General features: G+C 38.6%; 1 protein-coding gene across 8 annotated transcripts in view; it reads left to right on the top strand.

Moving 5' to 3' along the window:
• Positions 1-21,632, top strand: part of SHLD2 (shieldin complex subunit 2) — a 77,738-nt gene that overhangs the window by 42,032 nt on the left and 14,074 nt on the right. For 6 of the 8 annotated variants that reach the window (XR_013346618.1, XM_077821402.1, XM_077821403.1 and 3 more), the window contains 5 exons: positions 2,432-5,090; positions 7,294-7,401; positions 8,118-8,312; positions 14,074-14,208; positions 21,216-21,422. Coding sequence is in view for 7 of the 8 variants with exons in the window: in XM_077821402.1 (XP_077677528.1) it covers positions 3,533-5,090; positions 7,294-7,401; positions 8,118-8,312; positions 14,074-14,208; positions 21,216-21,422 (2,203 nt within the window). In the remaining variant the exon portion in view is untranslated. Of the gene's footprint in view, positions 1-1,188; positions 1,851-2,431; positions 5,091-7,293; positions 7,402-8,117; positions 8,313-14,073; positions 14,209-21,215; positions 21,423-21,632 lie in introns of those variants that run through there. The other 2 variants (XM_077821401.1, XM_077821406.1) reach the window with 2 other exon arrangements.

Here is a 21,632-nt window from a genome sequence, read left to right as displayed (position 1 = left end):
TAAGGTAAAGGGACTAGAGGCTTCATTTGCTTTCTAGTTGTGACAACACTTTTCATAACTGAGAAAGCAGGCACTGCTATTTGGCAAACAAACTTATCCTAAAGGAAATGGCTGGAAATATTATTTTCAACATGTCTAATTTGAAGTGTGGGAGGGAAGACCAGGTATGTATAGGGGGCTTGGAATATCCTACCCTAAGGAGTATCTGGACAATGTCTGCCATTCAGTGAAATCTAGCCCTGTCCAAAGGCAAAGCATCTGCTCTTCAGAAGTATTTTTATGAGACCCAAGGATAAGTTGTTTTTGTAAGGGATGATTTAGCAGAGCTCAAAGGAAAGAGCCTATTAGAAGCAGGAACATCATTTCAATCTCCCTTTCATTTTGGAGGTAGAATTTTAACAAGAGCCTCCTGGAAGTCCAAATACCTCTCTCTAGCTTATCTCTGCACCCTGGTGCCTTAGCTGGTACAGTATGATGCTAATACATCAGGACTCTTGCTATTTAGGTCAGGAACTGGGGGCATTGGAAAGCTAGTGCTTTCAATACTAAGGGGAAAGAATAACATTTGTCAACAGAAACACACCCTAGTAAATGGTTTTGGAAATAAAAATCATAAAAGAAGATGCTTGTCTTCATTTTGACAGGATAGGTACTGCAGAAGGGAGGTAGAGAGTGCTACGATATTTTAAAGAGGATTAAAAATGTGCAGGAAAAACTGCAACCTGCAACACAGACAGGTGAAAATAATTAAAAGGGCTAATACCTGGGAGGTAGTAGTCATGAACCACAAAAAGAGAATGAAGCTGTTACTCTGTGAACAAGCACTGTATTAATAGTGTCAATTGTCAATCACAGTTAATTCAAGCAATTAATGCAAAACAAATTAAAAAATTAGTCACAATTAATCACAATTTGAATCGCACTGTTAAACAATAGAATACCAATTTAAATTTATTATACGTTTGGATTTTTTCTACATTTTCAAATTGATTTCAATTACAAAAGAAGAATACAAAATGTACAGTGGTCACTTTATGCTATTATTTTTATTGCAAATATTTGCACTGTAAAAAAGATAAAAGAAATAGTATTTTTCAGTTCACCTCATACAAGTACTGTAATGCAATCTCTACCATGAAAGTGCAACTTACAAATGTAGAGTTAATTTTTTATATAACTGCACTCAAAAACAAGACAGTAAAACTTCAGAGCCTACATGTCCACTCAGTTCTTCTACTTGTTCAGCCAATTGCTAAGATAAACAAGTTTGTACATTTATAGGAGATAATGCTACCCGCTTCTTATTTACAATGTCACCTGAAAGTGAGAGCAGTCATTCGCATGGTACTGTTATAGCTGGTGTTGCCAGGAATTTACGTGCCAGATATGCTAAATATTTGTATGTTCCTTCAACCACCATTCCAGAGGACGTGCTTCCGTGCTGATAATGATCATTAAAAAATAATGTGTTAATTACATTTGTGACTGAACTCCTGGGAGGAGAATTGTATGCCTCCTGCTCTATGGCTTTACCCACATTCTGCCATATATTTCATGGTATGGTAGTCTCAGATGACACAGCATATGTTATTCGATTTAAGAACGCTTTCACTGCAGATTTGACAAAACACAAAAGGTACCAATATGCAATTTCTAAAGATAGCTGCAGCACTCGATCCAAGGTTTAAGAATCTGAAGTGCCTTCCAATGTCTGAGAGGGACGAGGTGTGGAACATGCTGACAGAAGTCTTAAGAGAGCAACACTCTTATGTGGAACTACAGAACCCAAACCATCAAAAAAGAAAATCAACTTTCTGTGGTGGCATCTGCCTCAGATGATGAAAATGAAGGTACGTTGGTCCTCACTGCTTTGGATCACTATCAAGTAGAACCCACCTGTTCTCAGTTTTAGGTGACATTGTAAATAAGCGGGCAGAATTATCTCTCAGAAATGTAAAAAAACTTGTGTCTTAGCGATTGGCTGAACAAGAAGTAAGACTGAGTGGACTTGTAGGCTCTAAAGTTTTACATTGTTTTATTTTTGAGTGCTGTTCCATTAAACTACAATCAGAGAACATTATTCAGGTTGCAAAGTCAAGCACTAAAAAGTTAGGAAAGTCCAGAATTGAAGTTGCATTTGCGTCCTTAATTCAGCCTATTTATGTGTATGCATTATAATAAAGTCTTTAACTACATAATCACATACTATTTTTTTCCAGCTTCTGAAATAGCACAAGTCTCTGTGTCACAGCACTATTATACTGCCTTTCTCTGGTTCCTTTTACGAGTTTTGTGAATGTGAAGTTTGTCATAGGGTTTGGCGACCCCTAATGGGCAGTTAAGAAACTGACTATTAAATAAATGAAACTGATAAAAAATATCGGTTTTTTTCATTGTGGTGTTTAAATGTTTTTCTCTCTTCTATCTGCAGCTGGATCAAATTTCTGAACTTCCTTCATGTGATTTTTTATGCTTGCAGCTTCAACAGGATTCACAGTTCCATGACTTCCAAAACATTTAGACAGAAATAAGCAGATGTCTACACTTTCCTGAAATTCCATATTAGGCAGCTATCTTTGGACAGTATCCAGATTAGGGTATTATTCCAACATACAGTTCAATTTGAAGACTCATAGCATCGATGAAAAATCTGAGAGTCCTTTTTTTTTTTTTTACAAACTGTTTGTTTAAGATGGACACACTGTTGTTAATTTGGAGAAGAGACTAGTAACTTCCTAGGCAGGGTGTCATTACTTACATGAATAACAGCTGCTGCTGAAGCAATTTCTCAGATATAGTATGGGCTTTTTAGTGTGTATTGAAAAAGTAATTAGAAATTCTGCAATAACATTACCTGCTTTGATAAAATAGTCCTATAATCAATGTCATTTTTATGTTAAAGTAGTAAGCTTTTCAATTTGAAAGTAATTTTTAAACCAGATTCAACCTTTTAAATTACTTATTATTTATTTGAGAATTTTCCCCCCCATAACATGAAAACAACTGGTAATCATGCAGTAAGAAATTTCTGATATAGTTATTTATTTCTGCCAATATAAAATGAAGATGTAAATAACTAGTTCATGTTAAATTGTTGTAGTAGATGATGATGATGATTGATGATATTTGAATCTTCACAGAAATAAAGGAGGTTTAGCTTCCCGGGAATTTGTTCAGGACTGTTCAGTTTTCCTTTGTTTGCACTGCAAATTTACATGTTTCATAGTGACTAGTATCAAAATGAAAAATGTAGCCTTATTATCACTGTAGTTCTATATACAGCTGTAGGGCAGACAAACTTGTTTCAATTTCTCTATATTATGAATCTGTGACTATTCAAAAATATAAAATGGTGGTATTTATAGCTTTAGCCAGTTAATGTATAAAACACATTTATCTGTATGAATTAATTATTTGAAAATTTAACATGACTGCCAGAAAAATAAGTTAATGATGTTTTGTGATATTTTATGTTAAAATTTGAAGTTTTGTATTTATTGCACAAAAATATATTTTCTCAAAAAAAAAAAAAATGTCTGGAAGACCCCAAATCCATATTTTTTTGGGAGCACCCATCATTCCAACCCCACTGGAGGTGTCAGAGGAACAGAGTTTTTCGGTAGCCGCTACTGAAACATGGAAAGAACTCCACCTTTCATCTGACAAACATGCCTTCCATCTTTTTGCTGGAAAATGCAAAAGCATGGATCATGTGGAACATCAGGCACCAGAGCCTAGAGACTCAGCTGTGTACACAAGAGATCATTTCTCTGTGAACTCTGAACAAGGGAGGTTTGGAGTGGCAGAGTATTTAACATCGTGTGTACCTGTAGGTGGAGGGATGAAAACTCATGGCAGTACATTGAAGAGGACTGGTGATGTAACTTCCTATTGTTCTCAAATATCCGGAGATAGAGACACATGCACAAATATGATTCAAGTTGCATATCAACAGCTTCCTCCTATATTTACAAAAACAGATGGACAGTATACAAGACCCTCAAATGACTGCCTTCCAAACCTCTCTGTAAAAGGTGTCAGACATCTGGAAGATAAGTGCTGTGATATTTCTGATTTGGTTTCCAGTACTAAACAGATCAGCATACATTTAAAGTCTATGGGAAAAGAAGATGTTCCATCAGACAATCATAGTGTCCATCATGAACATCTTAGTCAGTACCTGGAAATGTTTTTTCCCAAAATAGCAAAGGAGTCAAAAACGAAAAAAACACTGCGTGATTGTTCAGACTTTGCAATATCAACAGACACCGAATTTCTTAGTATAATGACGTCAAGTCAAGTTGCCATTCTTTCACAAAAGCCCTTTAAAGAACAGAATCAAATGCAGAGAGAAGCCATGAAACTAAAGGGAATAGAAGGAGGAAAAAAATATAGAGAAAATAAAGTATTAAATGAATCTTTCCAGACTAATTTTGTTGTTGGAGCATGTATTAATGTGCCTGAGAGTGACCACCAACAAGAGTCTGCAAACTCCCTTGAACTTTTTAGTTCGGAGACTGCTGGGAACATTATCTGTCTTGAGGCTACAAGAAGAGAAACAAGTTCTCAGGAGAATGCAGAGGACTCTCAAGAACTTGTCAGTTATGAACAACTGCTGAATGAGATCCGTATTGAACCATCGAGCGCAGGAATATTGTGCTCCCAAGAAGATAATTATTATAAAGGCTCTTCTAAAAGAACCCAAACATCTGAAGATGCCCTAAGTATTTCTTACTCTACACTTAAAACTCAGCAGAAATCAAAGAGAGCTAAATTGGTTTGTTCTCCAACCAGTCCTGAAACAAAAGTAGATCAAGAGATGTCAAGGTTTTTGAAACTTCAGAAGAATCCATTGCTACTTAAAAACTGCAGCTGCAAGAGCCAGAAGTACAGTGTTTTGGTCACAGTAGTACATCCTTGTCATGTCAAAGAAATACAGATAAAGTCAAGACCAAAATCTTCCTCTAAAGTTCCCATAGCAACTATTGTAGTTATTGATCAGTCAGATATCGAGAGGAAGGTTGTGCTGTGGCGGGCTGCTGCATTTTGGTCACTCACAGTGTTTCCTGGAGATATTGTACTACTCACAGGTAAAAACTCCATTTTTAATGCGTTTGCTCTTTAAAAATTTACCTTTTTAAAACGCTTTCTGACATAGAATAATTTATATAGAGAGACTTGTAATCATTAGTTTATTCACTGAAAATTATCTCAATTATACTGCCACTTAAAAAGCAACAAATTGTGATTTTGGGGAGCGGGAACTTTACATTATCATACAATATGTATTGATTCTTTGATCTCATGCATGCACCATGTAGAAGAGCAGTATATTGACCTTGAGATATTGCAGTAAGTCAAGTCAGGTATATTCTGTGTATGTAATCTATCTAGCCAATGAGCGTTTATAAAGCAGCTATCGTGGCATCTAGTTGCTGCACACACATCATAGAAAACATTGGGATCTCTCCAGAAGGAACAATGTGTTCAGTGTTTTGCATTTTGATTTAATAGTTCTGCTTTTGAGATCCGTATTTGGATTTCTTCTGTTATAGTTTATCATTGGTAGTCCTGTACCAGACCATTATAACTGTTGTGACAAATCCCAGAAGGAGAGGCAGTCCTTGTCAGCTTTGGCCTATGCCATTAAGGACTTTGTACATCAATATTAGAAACTTGAATTGAATATTCAGTGGATGGGGAGCCACTGTAGGTTGCAGAGCATTGGCATAAAATGCTCTATTTGGTTCATCCAGCTCAGGATAAGATAGTTAAGATTGATGACAGCTCCTTATTCTACTTGCTATCTCCTGGAACTCTTTTGATACACTTGGGATCAAATTCATCTCTGGTGTAAGAAGATGCAACCCAGGGAGAGCTACATCCGCTTAAGATATGGCTGGATTTGGCCAAAATAAAGCAAAAAAAGGGAGGAGGATGTGGAACTTTAGAACTGTCATCTTCTCCATCCAATCAACTCTACAATACATTTAAAAGAGATTCCAGGATGTATCTACCCAGCCTGTCCCATTTCATATGGTGTGATAACAGTTCTAAACTGTTTCTACACGTGAAAGTGGGAACGTAATTCAGAATCTTCCAAGGTCTGAACATAATCCTCACTGCTATAGGGTTTCATAATCTGACCATTTATTCCTTGAAGGTGATATAGGATTATTCCTATTATCAAATCCCACAAGCACTAATGCTGGGGAATTTTTATCTGGTTATCCCTACTTTTATGTAGACTCTTATACTGCGCCGAAGACTGATATCTGAACTTCTAAGAATTCAACGTGAGAAATAATTGTGATTCCCCTGCCCCCCCCCCCCCCGACATTCTAACTGAATTGTTTCTAATATGGATAGTTTACATTACCTCTTGCATGTTGTGACTTTTTCAGTCAGAGTTTTGAATGTTTGTTTAAATTTTAACTTTTTTACTCTTGCTTAGATACTGTGGTATTACATGTTCTAGAAAAACTGAAAGTAAAGATAGAGGAAAGGGGCAGGGGGGAAGCTTTTTGTTTGCCTTATCTCAGACTCCATCCGACCTATTTTTAAGCCAGCCTACCACTGCCTGCCTCAGTTAGGCTATATAAGTCAATAAGAAACTGTTAGTCTATCTGCCTTACTGTTTGGAAATCATACTTGATAAATGTAATTCCCTTGCACAATGTGTCTTTATGAGATACTTGGTGTTGGACTATTAAATATCATACAGTAGAGGATGCCTACCATTGAGAAGACTTGATAAAGCAATGCTTTTATTGGTTCTCTGTGAATTCTGAAAATTATTTGTTTTAAAATTAAGCTGTTGTAAAAAGATAGTCTCTTCTAAAAACACTCTTCAGTCACAAGTTAGTGCTCCATTCCTGCCAGCGGCTCTGCATAGGCCATGAAGAGTTCCAGTGAAGTAAACAGGGTTCTGCATATGCATAGAACAATTTTTCAGGCTCAGGTCCTAGGAATATATTTAAAGCCAAAGTAACAGCTTGGCTGCGTCTTTCAAGGTCAGCCCTAGATCACTGTTTAGATAGCACATAAAAGGAAGCCTACCTGAGTAGTGGAGAAGGCCACTGGCAAGACAGGAACAGCAGGTAGGCCATAATGCGTTGGAAAAGACCAAGGAAATAGATGGAACAACTTAAACATTAGAGGCGTGAAATAAAGGATTCCAAATTCAGATTCAGAGCTAAAGTCACTTTAAAGATTTCCAATGCTGAGGTAGGACCTGTATATATATCAACCATTAATGTGCTGTAGATTGATGTCTGCTTTTTTTTGTTGCAGATGTCACAGTGTTTGAGAACCATTGGTATGGAGAAATGATGCTGCAGTCAACATTTACCAGTCAGTTATTTAATCTGGGGAGCTGCTCAGCTATCGATCCCAAACAATGTGAGACTGCAATATGTGAATAAGAGAATCTTTATATTTTATCTAATTCTCAACTTCTCTAGATTCGAATTCAAAGAGAATTGTTTACAGATTAAATCACTTATTTTCCAGATTTTAGTTCAAAAGAAAATTGGCTATTTAAAAAATAATCTTGTTGTTTGGCTTTTCCTTGCTAGGGTAAACATCTAAAGTGCGCAGAACACTAGAAAGTGATCTGTAAAGAGCAATCCTGGACTGTTAGCCAGATGGACTATGTGACACAATTGAGCGTTCATCATACAAAGCAAACATTTGCAGAACTATCTGAGTTCCCTGTACTTAGAATAAGAAATAACTGCTATATTTCAGATACAGCTCTTTAGTAAATGCTGACTTTTTAATGAGGACCACTTTATATGATTCTATGCCAATGTAAGAGCTATTTTTGTTTTGTTACTAATTTTGGGTGCATTTAAAGCAACACACATGTTGTGCTGAAATTCTGTCAAATAATAAAGTATGGTTAGTTTGTTTTTTTTTAAAATGGCAAAAAAATATTTTAATGTCAAGTCTGAATCAAATGATAAACTGTTTATGATGATACTTCCAGGTGCTGTCCTGGTTCAGAATTATTTTTTCAATCCAAACACTCACTAATCAGATTATAATACATTTCTTGGCCAAAAAAAGAGAAGGGTCAGATGATTTTCTTTTTTTTCTCTCTTCTTTTTTTTAAGTTTCCCATGTTGTAGATGTTGATGGTCTCCAAGATTTATTGGCATATGTGTCTTCAAAATTTGCCTACTTGAAAGATCTCCCACACAGACAACCGCAGAAGTTGGATAGCATACAGCATGTCCAGCTAGACCAACTTCAGCCAGATACATTGGTGCATTCGGTACTAAAACTTGTCAGCATCACTCTACTAACAGGTAAGTGGACTTGCTAGACCTTAAGTGACACAAGTTCATGATTATGTTGCAAGCCCAGATACCTTGCCAATATGCTAAAAGGTAGTTAAATCCTGCTCCACAAATCAGCATTTTTAACTGACAGTAAATTTTAGAGAATTTTTTTCTAACTTCTTAAAAATCAGCACTTAAATTTTAGCTGATGTTTGCTCTTTCCCACCCCATACCTCCATATTCTGCTCTGGTCACCCCAGAGAGGCCAGGCTTTGCTTTCAGTCAGAACTGCGTTCCAGCACAAAAGATGATTGTTGTACCAATGAAAATTGTTTTCCCCTCTGACTTCAATTCAGCATGAAATCTCCAACAGCTGATTGTTGGGGTGGCCGGGGGGAGAACCTGAAAACTGCTGGTTGACTGGGAAGGGGGTATGACCCCAGGAGCCCATCGATGCCAACTGGCAGACGGCTCATCATACCATAACTCACATCAGGCCTGACACACTCATTGCCCGAACTCATTGTTGTCATAATCTGTATCTAAAAGGTGTCATGTAAGGTATCATATGCAAATTGGTAACATGCTGGTCATTAATATTACTGCATTACATATGTACAGGTGGTATATAACGAATTATAGATGTGTGCTTGAAACAGCCTTATAAAGGAGTTTGGCTGGTAGTGTATAAGCCCAGCCTGTCATAGACAAAAGAATGTTGTTTTGTCTGCTTGATTGTCTTTTCAATGTAAATTGAGCAAGATGCAACCAGAAACAATGGAAGTACATTTACGTAGAAGGGAAACAAAGCCATCAAACTGCAAGTAGGTGAGATGACCATTTAATGATCATGATAGGGGATGGAGGGTGCACCCTCAGGAAGCCGTCCTGGCTCTTGAAACAGAGACAGTGAAATTATGGAAATTATAAGCAGAAACAGAAAGCCATTTTGTCGTCATCACTAGAGAAACACAAGAGGCCAGAGCTCTTGAAATCTGAGAAAGGTGGATCTTTCAGCTAAGGGGGTTGAAGTCTCTGGAAATTGACTATAGGTGAGAAACCTGCTTGGACAAGGATTGTAACTTGCTGAAGTTAAGTTTTAGTCACTTGAAAGCATCTTTTGTTTGTAACCTTTTCAATCTTTTTCACTTTTACTTGAAATCATGTTGGATCATATTAAAGAAGTTCTGTAGTAAAATCACAAATGAATTTGATTCCCCATAGTTTAAATTCCAGGGTCTTACTAATTAAGAGGTCTCTTGGTTTTTGGTACTGTTTCTCTCCCTCTATGTGTGAAACTTGCAAGCTGCTAATTGTGTTAGTACATTCTAAGACAGAGTCTGTTCTCAAAGCAATTCTTCGTAACAACAACTACTCACACAGAGAGAGATTTCAAAGCAATACTTTGTAACAATAGAAACAGCACCTAGAGACTCCCTGCCCTTTTGTTGTATTCATCTTGCTTTGTTAACAATTGTGATTAAAATAGAGATAGAGGATGTATGTGGATGGATGCTTGGTATGGATAATAACCGAATGATCAGGGAGGTGCCAGCCTAAGAATCCAGTGTCCATCGGCTGAAGAAGGCGTCAAGTGGAAATAACCAGAGGACCCCCGGAGTGCAGACTGGAATCTACCCAACAGCCTCAAGAATGGAGAACCAAAGAACAAGATAACATCTAGCAGCACGGAGTCGTCAGGAATGTGCCATCTGCTGATTGATTCAGCAACAGCATGATAAAGCAATTCCCATAGACTGGCATAGGAAGAAATTCCTATAAAAATGGACTCTAGAAAGTGAGAACTTTGGGGGGGGTCTGATTCTGCAAACCAACTTCCAGGTTTGCGCATGAGCATCTGACAAGGCCCTTCTCCCTCCTCATGTCCAGGCCACCTGGCCAGTGGCTTGGCATGAGCAACTCTAAGGCTGGTAACTATGATAACAACCTTGCAGAACCTGTGTGTGTTTGTGTGTGTATGAATGAATGTGTGAATAAATATGAGATTGAATGGAATGTTATAACTATAACTAACTGCTTACTATGATTCTTTCTGTATTCACAATAAATGTGGTATTTTGCCTTTTCCCCTTTAATAAGATCCTACTGGTTTTTAATTTATTGGTACAACAATCACTCAAACCTGTGTTTTTTGTTAATAAACTTATTCCTGTTTCATTACAAAACCATCTCAGTGCTATGTAAGTGCTGTGTGCATTGAAGTGTAAGTCTTCTGTTAGGCTTTCTGTGCTCTGTCTCTTTGGAGACAGAGATCTTAATAACTTCGATGAAAGTCTAGTGGACATTGCAAGAAGCTGTCTCCAGGGAACCTGGAAAATAGTGTTCACTGATTGTTACCTGCAAGGCAGTATTTGGACTGGTAGAGTCCCAAGGAGTTTGCTGACCAGCTGCTGTGACAGGGAGCTAACACATAGCTTAGCAGCAACAAAGCTCACTCTTGCTGAGACAGAGCAGTAACGCAGTGGCTCACAGTACTGGGTGACCTGAGCAAGACATAACGGGGTCAAGTGTGAGCATGACTTGACAGAGGGAGAGGGAAGCTGATAGCTTTTTGCCTAGAGCAGAGAAGATAGCCTTTGGTTTCTCTAAGTGGTCCTAGACTGGGATCACTGGCATGAGCTGGCTCCTTCCTTCAGTGAAAGCGGTAATAGTCTCCCTTTTACCTGTTTCTTCTACTTCCCCACACTGTTATCTGTAACTGTCAATATTGTCTTTATTCTCCTACAGACTGAACTGTCTAAAGGTGCAATTCTCCATTATGTATGCTTGCATATACTGTACATACATCTCAACAGTTATATTTTGACCAGAATTTGCTATTGGAGAACTATGTTAAGTATTTGTGAGAAACACTGAATGTAGGTTTAAAGCCCTAAACTATCCCAGAATACTGAAAGAACTGGCACATGAGATTGCTAGTCTTATAGCAAGGATTTTTAATAATTCTCTCTGTTGGGAGGTAGTATCATATGACTGGGGAATAGCTAATGTCATACCTATATTTAAGAAAAGGAGTGGGGGGAAAGTGATCCCAGCACTTACAGATCTGTTAGTCTGAGCGAGGTAGTATGCAAGGCTTTAGAACAAATTGTGAGGGGAAAGGATAATTAAATTAATGGAGGTAAATGGTAAAGGAGATATAATCATAGGTAGGTAATGCCAGAACCATTGGCTCTTTTCCTTTGAGAAAACAACTGATTTTTTTTTTTAAAAAAGAGAAATGCAGTAGATCTAATAATGTACTTGGACTTCTGTAAAGCTCTTGACCCAGTACCGTATGAGAAATTATTAGTTAAGTCAGAGAAGGTGGGAATTAGTACAAGAATTGTAGGATGGATAAGGAACTGGCTAAAGGGGAGAAGGCAACAGGTTGTGGTAAAAGGTGAACTATTGGATTGGAGGGAGATTACTAGTAGAGCTCGCCAAGGATCAGTCTAGGGCCCAGTCTTACTCAGTATTTTATCAGTGACCTTGATATAAAAAAATGGGAATGTACTAATGAAATTTACTGATGATACAAAGTTTGGAGTGATCATCAAAACAGAGGAGGATCAGAATATTATACAGGAATATCTGGATGACCTTGAAGACTGGAGTGGCTGTAATGGGATGAAAGTCAATAGTACAAAGTGCAATGTCATGCAGTTAAGGTCTAATAAGAAGAATTTCTGCTACAAGTGTAGGCTGATCATCTGGAAGTGATGGAGGAGAATTATGTGTATCGGTTGATCACAGAATGACTGAGCCAGCAATGTGGTGCAGCCACAAAAACGGTAAATGCGGACCTAGGATGTATCAGGCAAGGTGTTTCCAGTAGAGAGAGAGAAATATTAATAAAAATTTTGTATAAGGCACTGGTAAGACCTCATTTTGAATACTCTGTACAATTCTGGTTGTCCATGTTCAAGAAAAATGCATTCAAACTTGAATAGCGCTGAGAAGCGCTATTAGGATGATTAGGGGAATGGAAGGCCTATCATATGAGAGGATACTAGATGAGTTTGGCTTGTTCAGCCTAGCAGAAAGAAGGGGAGTAAACAGCAGGGAGGGAGGGTGAAGATCTATTTAAGCTAAAGGACAGTGTTGACACAAGAACAAATGGGTTTAAACTGGCTCTGAACAAATTCAGTCTGGAAATTAGAAGGAGAACTATCAGGATTGAGGTTCTGGAAGAGCCTCCCTTAGGAGTTGTGGGGGAAAGCAACTTGCGTTTTGAGAGAGCTGGACGAATTTCTGAGTGTGATTGTATGACTAGTTTGTTTTGTGGTGGCTGGGGGCAGTGACAGCTCTGGGGCTCACTTCCAGTTTGTCTTCTGTTCCTAAAACCCCGTGCTTCAGGGCTTCAGCCAGCCACCTGCAGGGTTCCCCAGCCCCCTTCCTCCAGTATATTTTGTTTTTTTGTTTTGTTTTGTTCTCTTTAATCTGAAGTATTAGAGATGGAAATGGGCCACTGGAATAGGTGGGACCCGTGCTCTGATATGTTACCAGACATTCTCACCCTTATGTGCTTCAGTGCCTGGTTTTTGCTCAGATGCTCAGCATCTGATTGCCATATAAGGGGTTGGGAAGGAATTTTCCCCCAGGTCAGACTGACAGTGACATTGGGGGTTTCTGGCCTTCCTCTGCACTCTGTGTTGGGGCGGGCGGGCTGGTCATTTGCCAGGATTGTCTGGGTATATTTCACTTAATCAGTGCACTGCCATTACGGTGGCCTCTGGCACTGGTGCTCCTTGGTCCTTCCTATTCTCTTCCTGTGGCACATAATAGTTTAGTCTTCTGTGGACTGTAATATTTTGGTCATTGGGTTTAATGTGTGGGTGCTGGTTGGTGTTGATGATCTGTGATATCATGATCTGGTGATCCCTTCTGGCCTTAAACTCTGTGACTCTAAGTGACTTCAAGAATTAAGAGATGAACAGGACTCTTATAATTAATAAATTCAAGATTTACCACTATTATCCCTTTTAGTCTGTTTGTACACACTGCAATAATTCCTGTTTTGAGTGAATAGTAGTAGAAAAATATTTCTCTTTGAGAAAGCGGTTAAAATATTATGGCTTTTTTTTTTCTAGCTTTGACTTAGAGCTTCATCCTGAGACCTGCTGAATGCCCTCTTATCCCACTGACGTCAATCCGAGGGCGCTCGGATTGACGTCAAGATCATTGCCATAAATGTTTGGGGCAAGATTTTAAAAAGTCCCAGTACTCAGCACCTACCACTAAAGCACCATTAATAGTGGCGTTATTTTCAAAAGTGCATCTCCCCTGTTCTCAACGGAAGTCTCCTATTTCTCTGACCCACCCAGTGCTTGAGCCAGTGTCGCCACGAGTTGACTTCTTGACAAACTCCTGTGCACTGTGCTGCAGGAACAGACTTGCCGCATTCCAGGTCGCAACACCATTTGGCCCGGCCACCCCTCCATCTGGTCACAATGCCTCTCACTGAAATTTGGCCTGGTTGCAACTCCATCTGAACAGAGTTAGGTCCAGTTTCAGTGCCATTGTGACCAAAAAGCTGAAGCAATGCTCTATGTGCAATGATATAGTATGGGACCACTGCTTAAAAGTGGTCAGGCTGTATCCCCCACCCCCCATGGCTCTGACTTATGGAACTTGAGCAAGTGCAAAAATGTGGGAGTGAGGGGAAATATTTGCTGCCCCTCCCCACTCGTCCCTAACTGGCGCTGTGGGTTCACAGGTATTTTCATGTAAATTTTCAATAAGTTTTTTTGTAAAATCACAGTGATATCATTTAAAACCTTTTCAGAGTCTGTATACAGTTACAAAGGAGAAAAGCAAAGAAAAATTATTCTAACAGTGGAACAGATCCGAGATCAGCACCATCTGATGGTATTATGGGGAGCAGGGGCAACCTGGTGTCCTCAACTTCAAAGGAAAAAGGGTAAGTATAAATAAACACTTTGTATGTATTATCCAGGTGAATGATTAATATGTGTAATCTGCAGTCATAGTAAAGGTCAAGAGAAGAGTGAGAAAAGGTAGAATGAGAATATGTTTTGCATGATGCTGTTAATTGTGTTAAAACATTCATTTTGTAAATATTTTTATTCAATGGGTAAATATCCCTCAGTCCTATTGTGACAATGTACTTGAGGTTTTTAGATGTTTTAACAATTCCCACAGCTCTACGCTATCTTTTGTCATGCAAGTTGGCTCAGAAACTTCAGCTTGCTTCATCCACTTATTCTGGAACACCAATGAGAGTTTAAAATGGCTGTTTAAGGGTTTAGCAGTGATTTTGTAATGCTTTATCTATATTTTCATATATCAGAGTCTCACAGGGCTTTACAGATGTTAGTCTAGCTTTTACTTAGAGCTTGATCCTGAGAAATGCTGAATGCTCTCTTATCCCATTGATGTCAATCCGAGGGTGCTCAGTGCCTATCAAGATCATTACCATAAATGTTTGGGGCAAGATTTTAAAAAGACATCACTTTAGTGAGGTGCAATATTATATACATTTTTACAGATGGGGAAACTGAAATACATAAAGGTTAAGAAACTTGCCCAAGTAACATAGTGAATCTGTAGTTGAGCTGGAAATAGATCCTGGAAATTCTGACTACTACTTCTCCTGCCCTAACCTCTAGTCTAGAGCATACTCTCTTTCAGAACTCAAGTAGCTGCAGGTAGAACTAAAGCAATAAGACACAAAAAATAATAATGGGAAGAGAGTAGACTACCAGCAGAAGTTGAGCATTAAGATGATGAAACCTTCATGACCTTTATTTTTGGTATGTTGTAATAAGAAGGGAATAGGACATGTGAATACTGTCCAAGAGAAATAAGGAACTTATGGGAAAGTAACATGAGGTGAAATCCTGAACCCACTGGAGGCAATGACAAAACTCCAGTAAGTTCCTTATAGAACTGAGAAAGGTGAAGTATTAACTGTTAAATAATATGGGAGATCATTGAAAAGTTTCTTGACGCTACAGTATGTGCTGCAGCAAGTTAAATAGTCACAGCGGATAATCAAGCCATAAGCCATTATACTACAATAAAGGCTTTGTTGTTTGGTCCCTTCAATGGAAGACAACAGGAAATTTTAATAACATATAGACATGGATAGGATTATTATAATTGTTTTAACTGTGCCAGAGAGCTTGTAATTTATTCTCCAGTTAGTGTTCTATGAATCTAGCAATTCACATATTTTAATCATTAAAAGATGGTATCTAAAATACAAGATAAAGGACTGATTTCTCAACTGTCCAAATACCCATCACTGATAGACAAGCCATGAACATTTGATCCCAGCAAGACAGCCAAGAAAAGTCCACGTCATGCCAAACAAGTGTATAGGTCACAAGAACTAATTGGCATGGCTGGGTCACAAAAAGACAGCACATGATGGTCATTCTTGCCAGGAGACAAAAACAGCTAGGCATGTGATGGCCATGTGTACTAGAAGGTTAAACTTTACATAGTAGTCCTGATAAGTAGGGATGAGGAATTGCAGCTTTTTTCATACTTCCCTAGAAAGACAAAAGGATATTTAGCGATATTAATAACTCTACCTTGAAGCATCAAAGCAAATTTTTTTTAACAAACAGGTACAGTTATTTTCATCTGTCACTGAAGTTGTAAAGAAAACTCTCATACTCTGCCACTAAAAACTGTGCTGGTTCTATAGACTTTCTTTGTAATAGCATCAGGTAGTCAGACTCCGTTATCTATATTACTCTGATCTGGCTGAGATTACCAAACATGATGCCTTGAATAATGAAATACTTTTCTATAGTCAAACAGCCTTTGGAGAGCAGAGCAGGCCTAGTAACATGGGGTAAAATCCTGGACACATTGAAGTCAATGGCTAACTTCCATTAAGGACAGGATTTCACCCATGAAGATTTTACAACTAAAAAGTTTTTCCTTGTGTTCCTAAAAAATGAATTTGTGGAGCACACTAGGTAAGGTTAAGTGTCAAAATATTGCAGTCCTGACTAAGATATGTAAGTAGCTCGTCATGACTAAGTAGCAATATGCAGTTTATGTCAAAATTCTAGCACAAGTAGAGAATTTACTGCTGATACAAATTAAGCTTTTGTGAGACCAAAGAAATAAATGTACCATTAAAAAAAAAAAAGGCGGTAGTCTCTGCTGTCAAGTTGAATGAATGTCTTCCATGCTTTAAAGAAGGACACGAAAATTAACATCTGAGAGTAGTAGTTATTACAACAATTATTTTTATACTGCCCTGGAAAGAATACAGCAAGAGCTACTAGAATGATCCCAGCTTTTAAGAAAAGTGAAGCTCTCTCTATTAGAGAAAAGCCAATGTGGGTTAACTGAAGCAACAGAGAAAATTATTATGAAAGAGTTTGAAAAAGACGAATTCTCACACTAGTGAGGAGTATTAAAAACCATAGAGAACAATCTGAGAATTGAGAATACTGACGGAATTGTTTCCCCCAAAGAGTAGTAGTAGCAGCACTGGGGACTGGACAAGTTGCCAGATGAGGTCATAAAAGCAAATAGATTAAAAGATATTATAAGAGCTAGATAGACCAGGCTACAGTGACCAAGCACGCAGCGAATGGTGACATGAGCATGGCAGATATGATCGAAAGCCCATGGAAGTCTGTGGAAAATCTCTCATTAACTTTAATGGCCTTACAATCTTCTGTGCTTGTTGAGCCAGTAATGTATTTTCTCAACCATAGTAAGGTGATTTAAAAAATCAATTTAACATACGAAAATTGCTTTCTCTAGAAACGGCTTTTGAGATGATTTTCTGAAAAGAAATTAAATTATATGGCAGTCGTGTTTAGGATCCATGTGATATTTTTTTCAAGACACCTAAAATACAATTCCGCATAATTGTGGAATCTGCACTAACCTGCTCTAACCCAGTGTGCATAGTGACAAGGCAGGACTTTCTTCAGCTTGATGCAGAAAAAGAGCGAAAAGGCAAACAAAAAGTGGCTTGCTTCAGCCAGAGGAACATAGTCTTTAGTATTACTTCTGGGCAGTATAGTTTGTCTGAGGCCTTGTCTACACTACAGGGGAAATTTGATCTAAGCTATGCAATTTGAGTTACATGAATAGCATAACTCAAATTGATATAGCTTAGACCTACTTACCACAGGATCCACACTATTCGATGTCAATGGGAGACGCTTTCCCATTGACTCCCCCTCCTCTTCTCAATCCAGTGGAGTACAGGAGTCAACGGGAGAGTGATCTGGGGTTGATTTAGCAGGTCTAGTGAAGACCCACTAAATTGACTGCTGATGCATCGATCTCTGCTCCTCAATCCGCTGGTAAGTGTACACTAGCCCTGAGGGCCGGTCTACACTACACAGTTAGGTTGACAAAGGCAGCTTATGTCGACCTCATTATGTCAGTGTCTACACTACAGCCTTTGTCCTGCCAATGTAAGTGCCCTACTATGCCGACATCATAACTCCACCTTCACGAGAGGCATAAGGCTTATATCGGTGTAGTTAGAGTGGACGCAGTGCCTGTGTAGATGCTGTGTCCCTTACATCCGCTGTCTTGTCAGTTTCATGGCAGGAGCCATGAAATTGACAAGAAAACCCCCACTCCCCTTGTGTATCTTAGTCTGAGGTAACTACACTCTCTCACATGTTTCATATGTTATTGCATCCAAAAAGAGACACTACATAGTCTTCACATACTAAATAGTATGTGACTGTGATCATCCATAGGCAACCTTGATTGGCATTCTTAATTTTTTTGCATGACTTTACAACCTTAAGATTCTTTGATATCATCATTTTGTTTAATGTAGCTTCCTTCATTTTTAAAAAAAAATTTAAAAATTGAAAAAACAAAAATGTCATCTATAGAATCATATTGGCCTCTCACATGAATCATTAGCAGGGTTGGGACATTTAGATTCACAGTGTATGTGGTCCTCTACCGCTTGAGCTAACAGTGTAATGAGTAGCCGTAGAGAATGTTATCTTCTGTGTAAACCAGTCATTAGGGTGGGCTGGAGACAGACACTTTGCCCCTGGTTTTCATAGCTAATTGCTAGACAGCAAAGGAATTTTGAGATTCAGGAATAATGCGTTCAGTTTCAAAATCTGTAGGAGCGTATGCTCTAGCAGTGATCATAGACAATTCTGCTCCTGTCATCTCCTTTCCTCCCAGCTGTCCTGTGCCGCCTTCTGCTCCTATCCCACCTCTGCCCAACTCCTGCCCCTCCACTCTTACCCTCCTTTTTGACTCTTACCCCTACCTATCCTATCACCGTCTCCTGCCTCTGTCCCCCACCACTTTTACTTCTAATCTCTGACTTCCTGCTTTCATCTTGTAAGTAACTGAAAACAGGGTCTTTTAGTGGAAAGTGTCAGGCAAACTTAACTATAGGTGGCATTACAAGCACCACCGGTAATATAATTGTAATCCCCATATTGACACTTTTTTCCTCCTTTCTCCGAAAATAGGTGCTTCTCATCTAAGAAAACAAGTGAATAACTGAAGTTTGTAGGCTAAGCCATTTTGGAGATCTGATAAGCTGAAAAAATTTAGGAGAAGTCAATGCCAGGAAATTGTTAAAGAAATATAAAAACTTTTAAGCTCCTTTTCTGATTTTCCCCACTCCAGACTTTCCCTTGCATGAGATGTGTGAAATTTCACATGGGTTGGTTTCTTTTGAGAAGTTTGGGTCAAGGGTTGAAAATTGAGTTCATTATAACCCTCAAATGTGAGCTTCAGCCTCAACTATGGAGTGACTAGCACTGCTCCATAAAACAGTTAACATTTTAGGGGTTGTATTCTTCTCTCGATGGCATGCATTTCTCCCATAGAATAGAGGAGCAGATTTAAACCCCATTTGAATGAAATACCTACTCAAAAAGATAGTCACCCCATTGATTTAAATTTTGGTTGAAAAGTAGTGTAACGCTTAGAGGGTACTGAACTTCATATGAAGTTGAAGCTGGATATGAGTCGGCAGTGTGCCCTTGTTGCCAAGAAGGCCAATGGCATTTTGGGATGTATACGTAGGGGCATAGCGAGCAGATCGAGGGACGTGATCGTCCCCCTCTATTCGACATTGGTGAGGCCTCATCTGGAGTACTGTGTCCAGTTTTGGGCCCCACACTACAGGAAGGATGTGGATAAATTGGAGAGAGTCCAGCGAAGGGCAACAAAAATGATTAGGGGTCTAGAACACATGACTTATGAGGAGAGGCTGAGGGAGCTGGGATTGTTTAGCCTGCAGAAGAGAAGAATGAGGGGGGATTTGATAGCTGCTTTCAACTACCTGAAAGGGGGTTCCAAAGAGGATGGCTCTAGACTGTTCTCAATGGTAGCAGATGACAGAACGAGGAGTAATGGCTTCAAGTTGCAGTGGGGGAGGTTTAGATTGGATATTAGGAAAAACTTTTTCACTAAGAGGGTGGTGAAACACTGGAATGCGTTGCCTAGGGAGGTGGTGGAATCTCCTTCCTTGGAAGTTTTTAAGGTCAGGCTTGACAAAGCCCTGGCTGGGATGATTTAACTGGGAATTGGTCCTGCTTCGAGCAGGGGGTTGGACTAGATGACCTTCAGGGGTCCCTTCCAACCCTGATATTCTATGATTCTATGATTCATGCCTCAGTTATGCAATGGAGCTTCATCAAGTGATTGTGTTTCAAGAATATGCACAGGCATGTGGTTTAGTGACTCCTGAAGCAGATAGCAAATGACGAAGGCATTAAAATACAGAAATACTACACTATGTGTGATCTGTAATTGTGCAAATCGGTAAAATGAAATGTCCTGAACAAAGTACAGAGTTTTGGGAAGATGGATCAATGTTTGGACAATGGCAAAATGACACTTATCAGTGATACCCACTATAATTCTCCTACTAATATAATTTCCTTCTTCAAGTTCCAGGATTCAACTCCATAACCACATGCCAATAAACTAATTCTGGACAACAGTTGGGTTTAGCAGTGTGTATTGACAGTTGGGCCCTTTTTACAAGTCATAAAGGGAGAAAAAATCCACCTTTGAGCAGTTGCTTTATTGTAAGTTGAAGGATTGCTGTTGCATATTTACAGCTAAATTCACCACACCAAACCCCTTTCCCTCCCCCACAATTGATTTCTTCATGGCTGTTCTACTCTCCCAACATGCACTGAACTTCTTTCAATAGGAGTTCCAGGCATAAAGAGAAACCAGAATAGCTTTAAAGAGACCCATTTTGTGGACTGGAGAGGAGAATTTAGCTTAGTGGTTTTAAGTCCTCTTTCTCCTAATTAAACCTTTCAACATTTAGCACATTTTTCCCTTTGTTTTCCCAAACACAGGTAGGAACTTTTTTATAAAAAACAAAAATATAAAAAAAAATGTTTAGTTATTTTATAGGTAACGCCTAAGGAATAGTAGTATTAATAATACCAGGTGTTCTGAAAAAGAAATTTTACAAGAAATTATTACAATACTATTTCACTGCATTAGTTAAGAATGTTTTATAGTCTCATGACTGTCCTATGTCAGAGAGCAACAGCATTGCCAAAGACAAGCAGTCAGTATTATCAGCCAGCACCCCACCCCCAGTTATTAGATTGCCTTAAAAAAACATGAGATTTTAAAAGGATAAAATTGGGGTTCATTTTACTTTCTGGGTTTGCTTTTTGTGTACATTTGGATCATGTTTTCAAATTTTTATATGGAACCATGAATACTAAAAAGCTTAAATTTTTTAGTGAAACCTGAGAGTCTGGTGCAATCAGTTTGATCCAGGAACTGTTTTTAAGAAAAATTCCAGCTATCATGAAACTTACGATACAATCGCGATAGCAGACAACACTGAGCACATTATTTTGTTTTATTAAGGAATCTCATAGGTGTTTGCAGCTTTCTACAAGCATGGAAGTTAACTCAATTTCTTGGGTCTTTATTTGTTCTTGCTTTATTTTTCAGATCACATATGGGAATTTAAATATCTGCTTGCCCAGCGTAGTTCTATTTCAGGTGACATTGAACTGCACACAACTCCATGGTCATCCTGTGAGTGTCTATTTGATGATGATAAAAGGGCAGTTGAATTTAAAGAGAAATTTCAAAAAAGTGAAAAGTCTCTCATGAAAATGACAAATCTGTCAACACACCTGGAGGAAAAATGTTCAGGTGAGATTGTAATCCATAGCTCTTTGTTGACTACCTATTTAAGTGAGAGACACATTGCTAAGCAGGAAAGCTGACTATTTATGATAGTTAACAGTGTTTTCATTAAAACCAGACACACACAGCTAGCTGGAGGCCTGAAATTGTGTGTCTTGGAAGCAGTTGTTCAGTATCCCAGTAAAAGTGTGAATGCAGCCTTCATTCAGAAGGCAT

This window comes from Eretmochelys imbricata, chromosome 7 (assembly GCF_965152235.1).
Source record: "Eretmochelys imbricata isolate rEreImb1 chromosome 7, rEreImb1.hap1, whole genome shotgun sequence".
Lineage (NCBI taxonomy): Eukaryota > Metazoa > Chordata > Testudines > Cheloniidae > Eretmochelys > Eretmochelys imbricata.
Note: the sequence above shows the minus strand (reverse complement) of the source record. Positions and strands in the feature narration are given on the sequence as shown.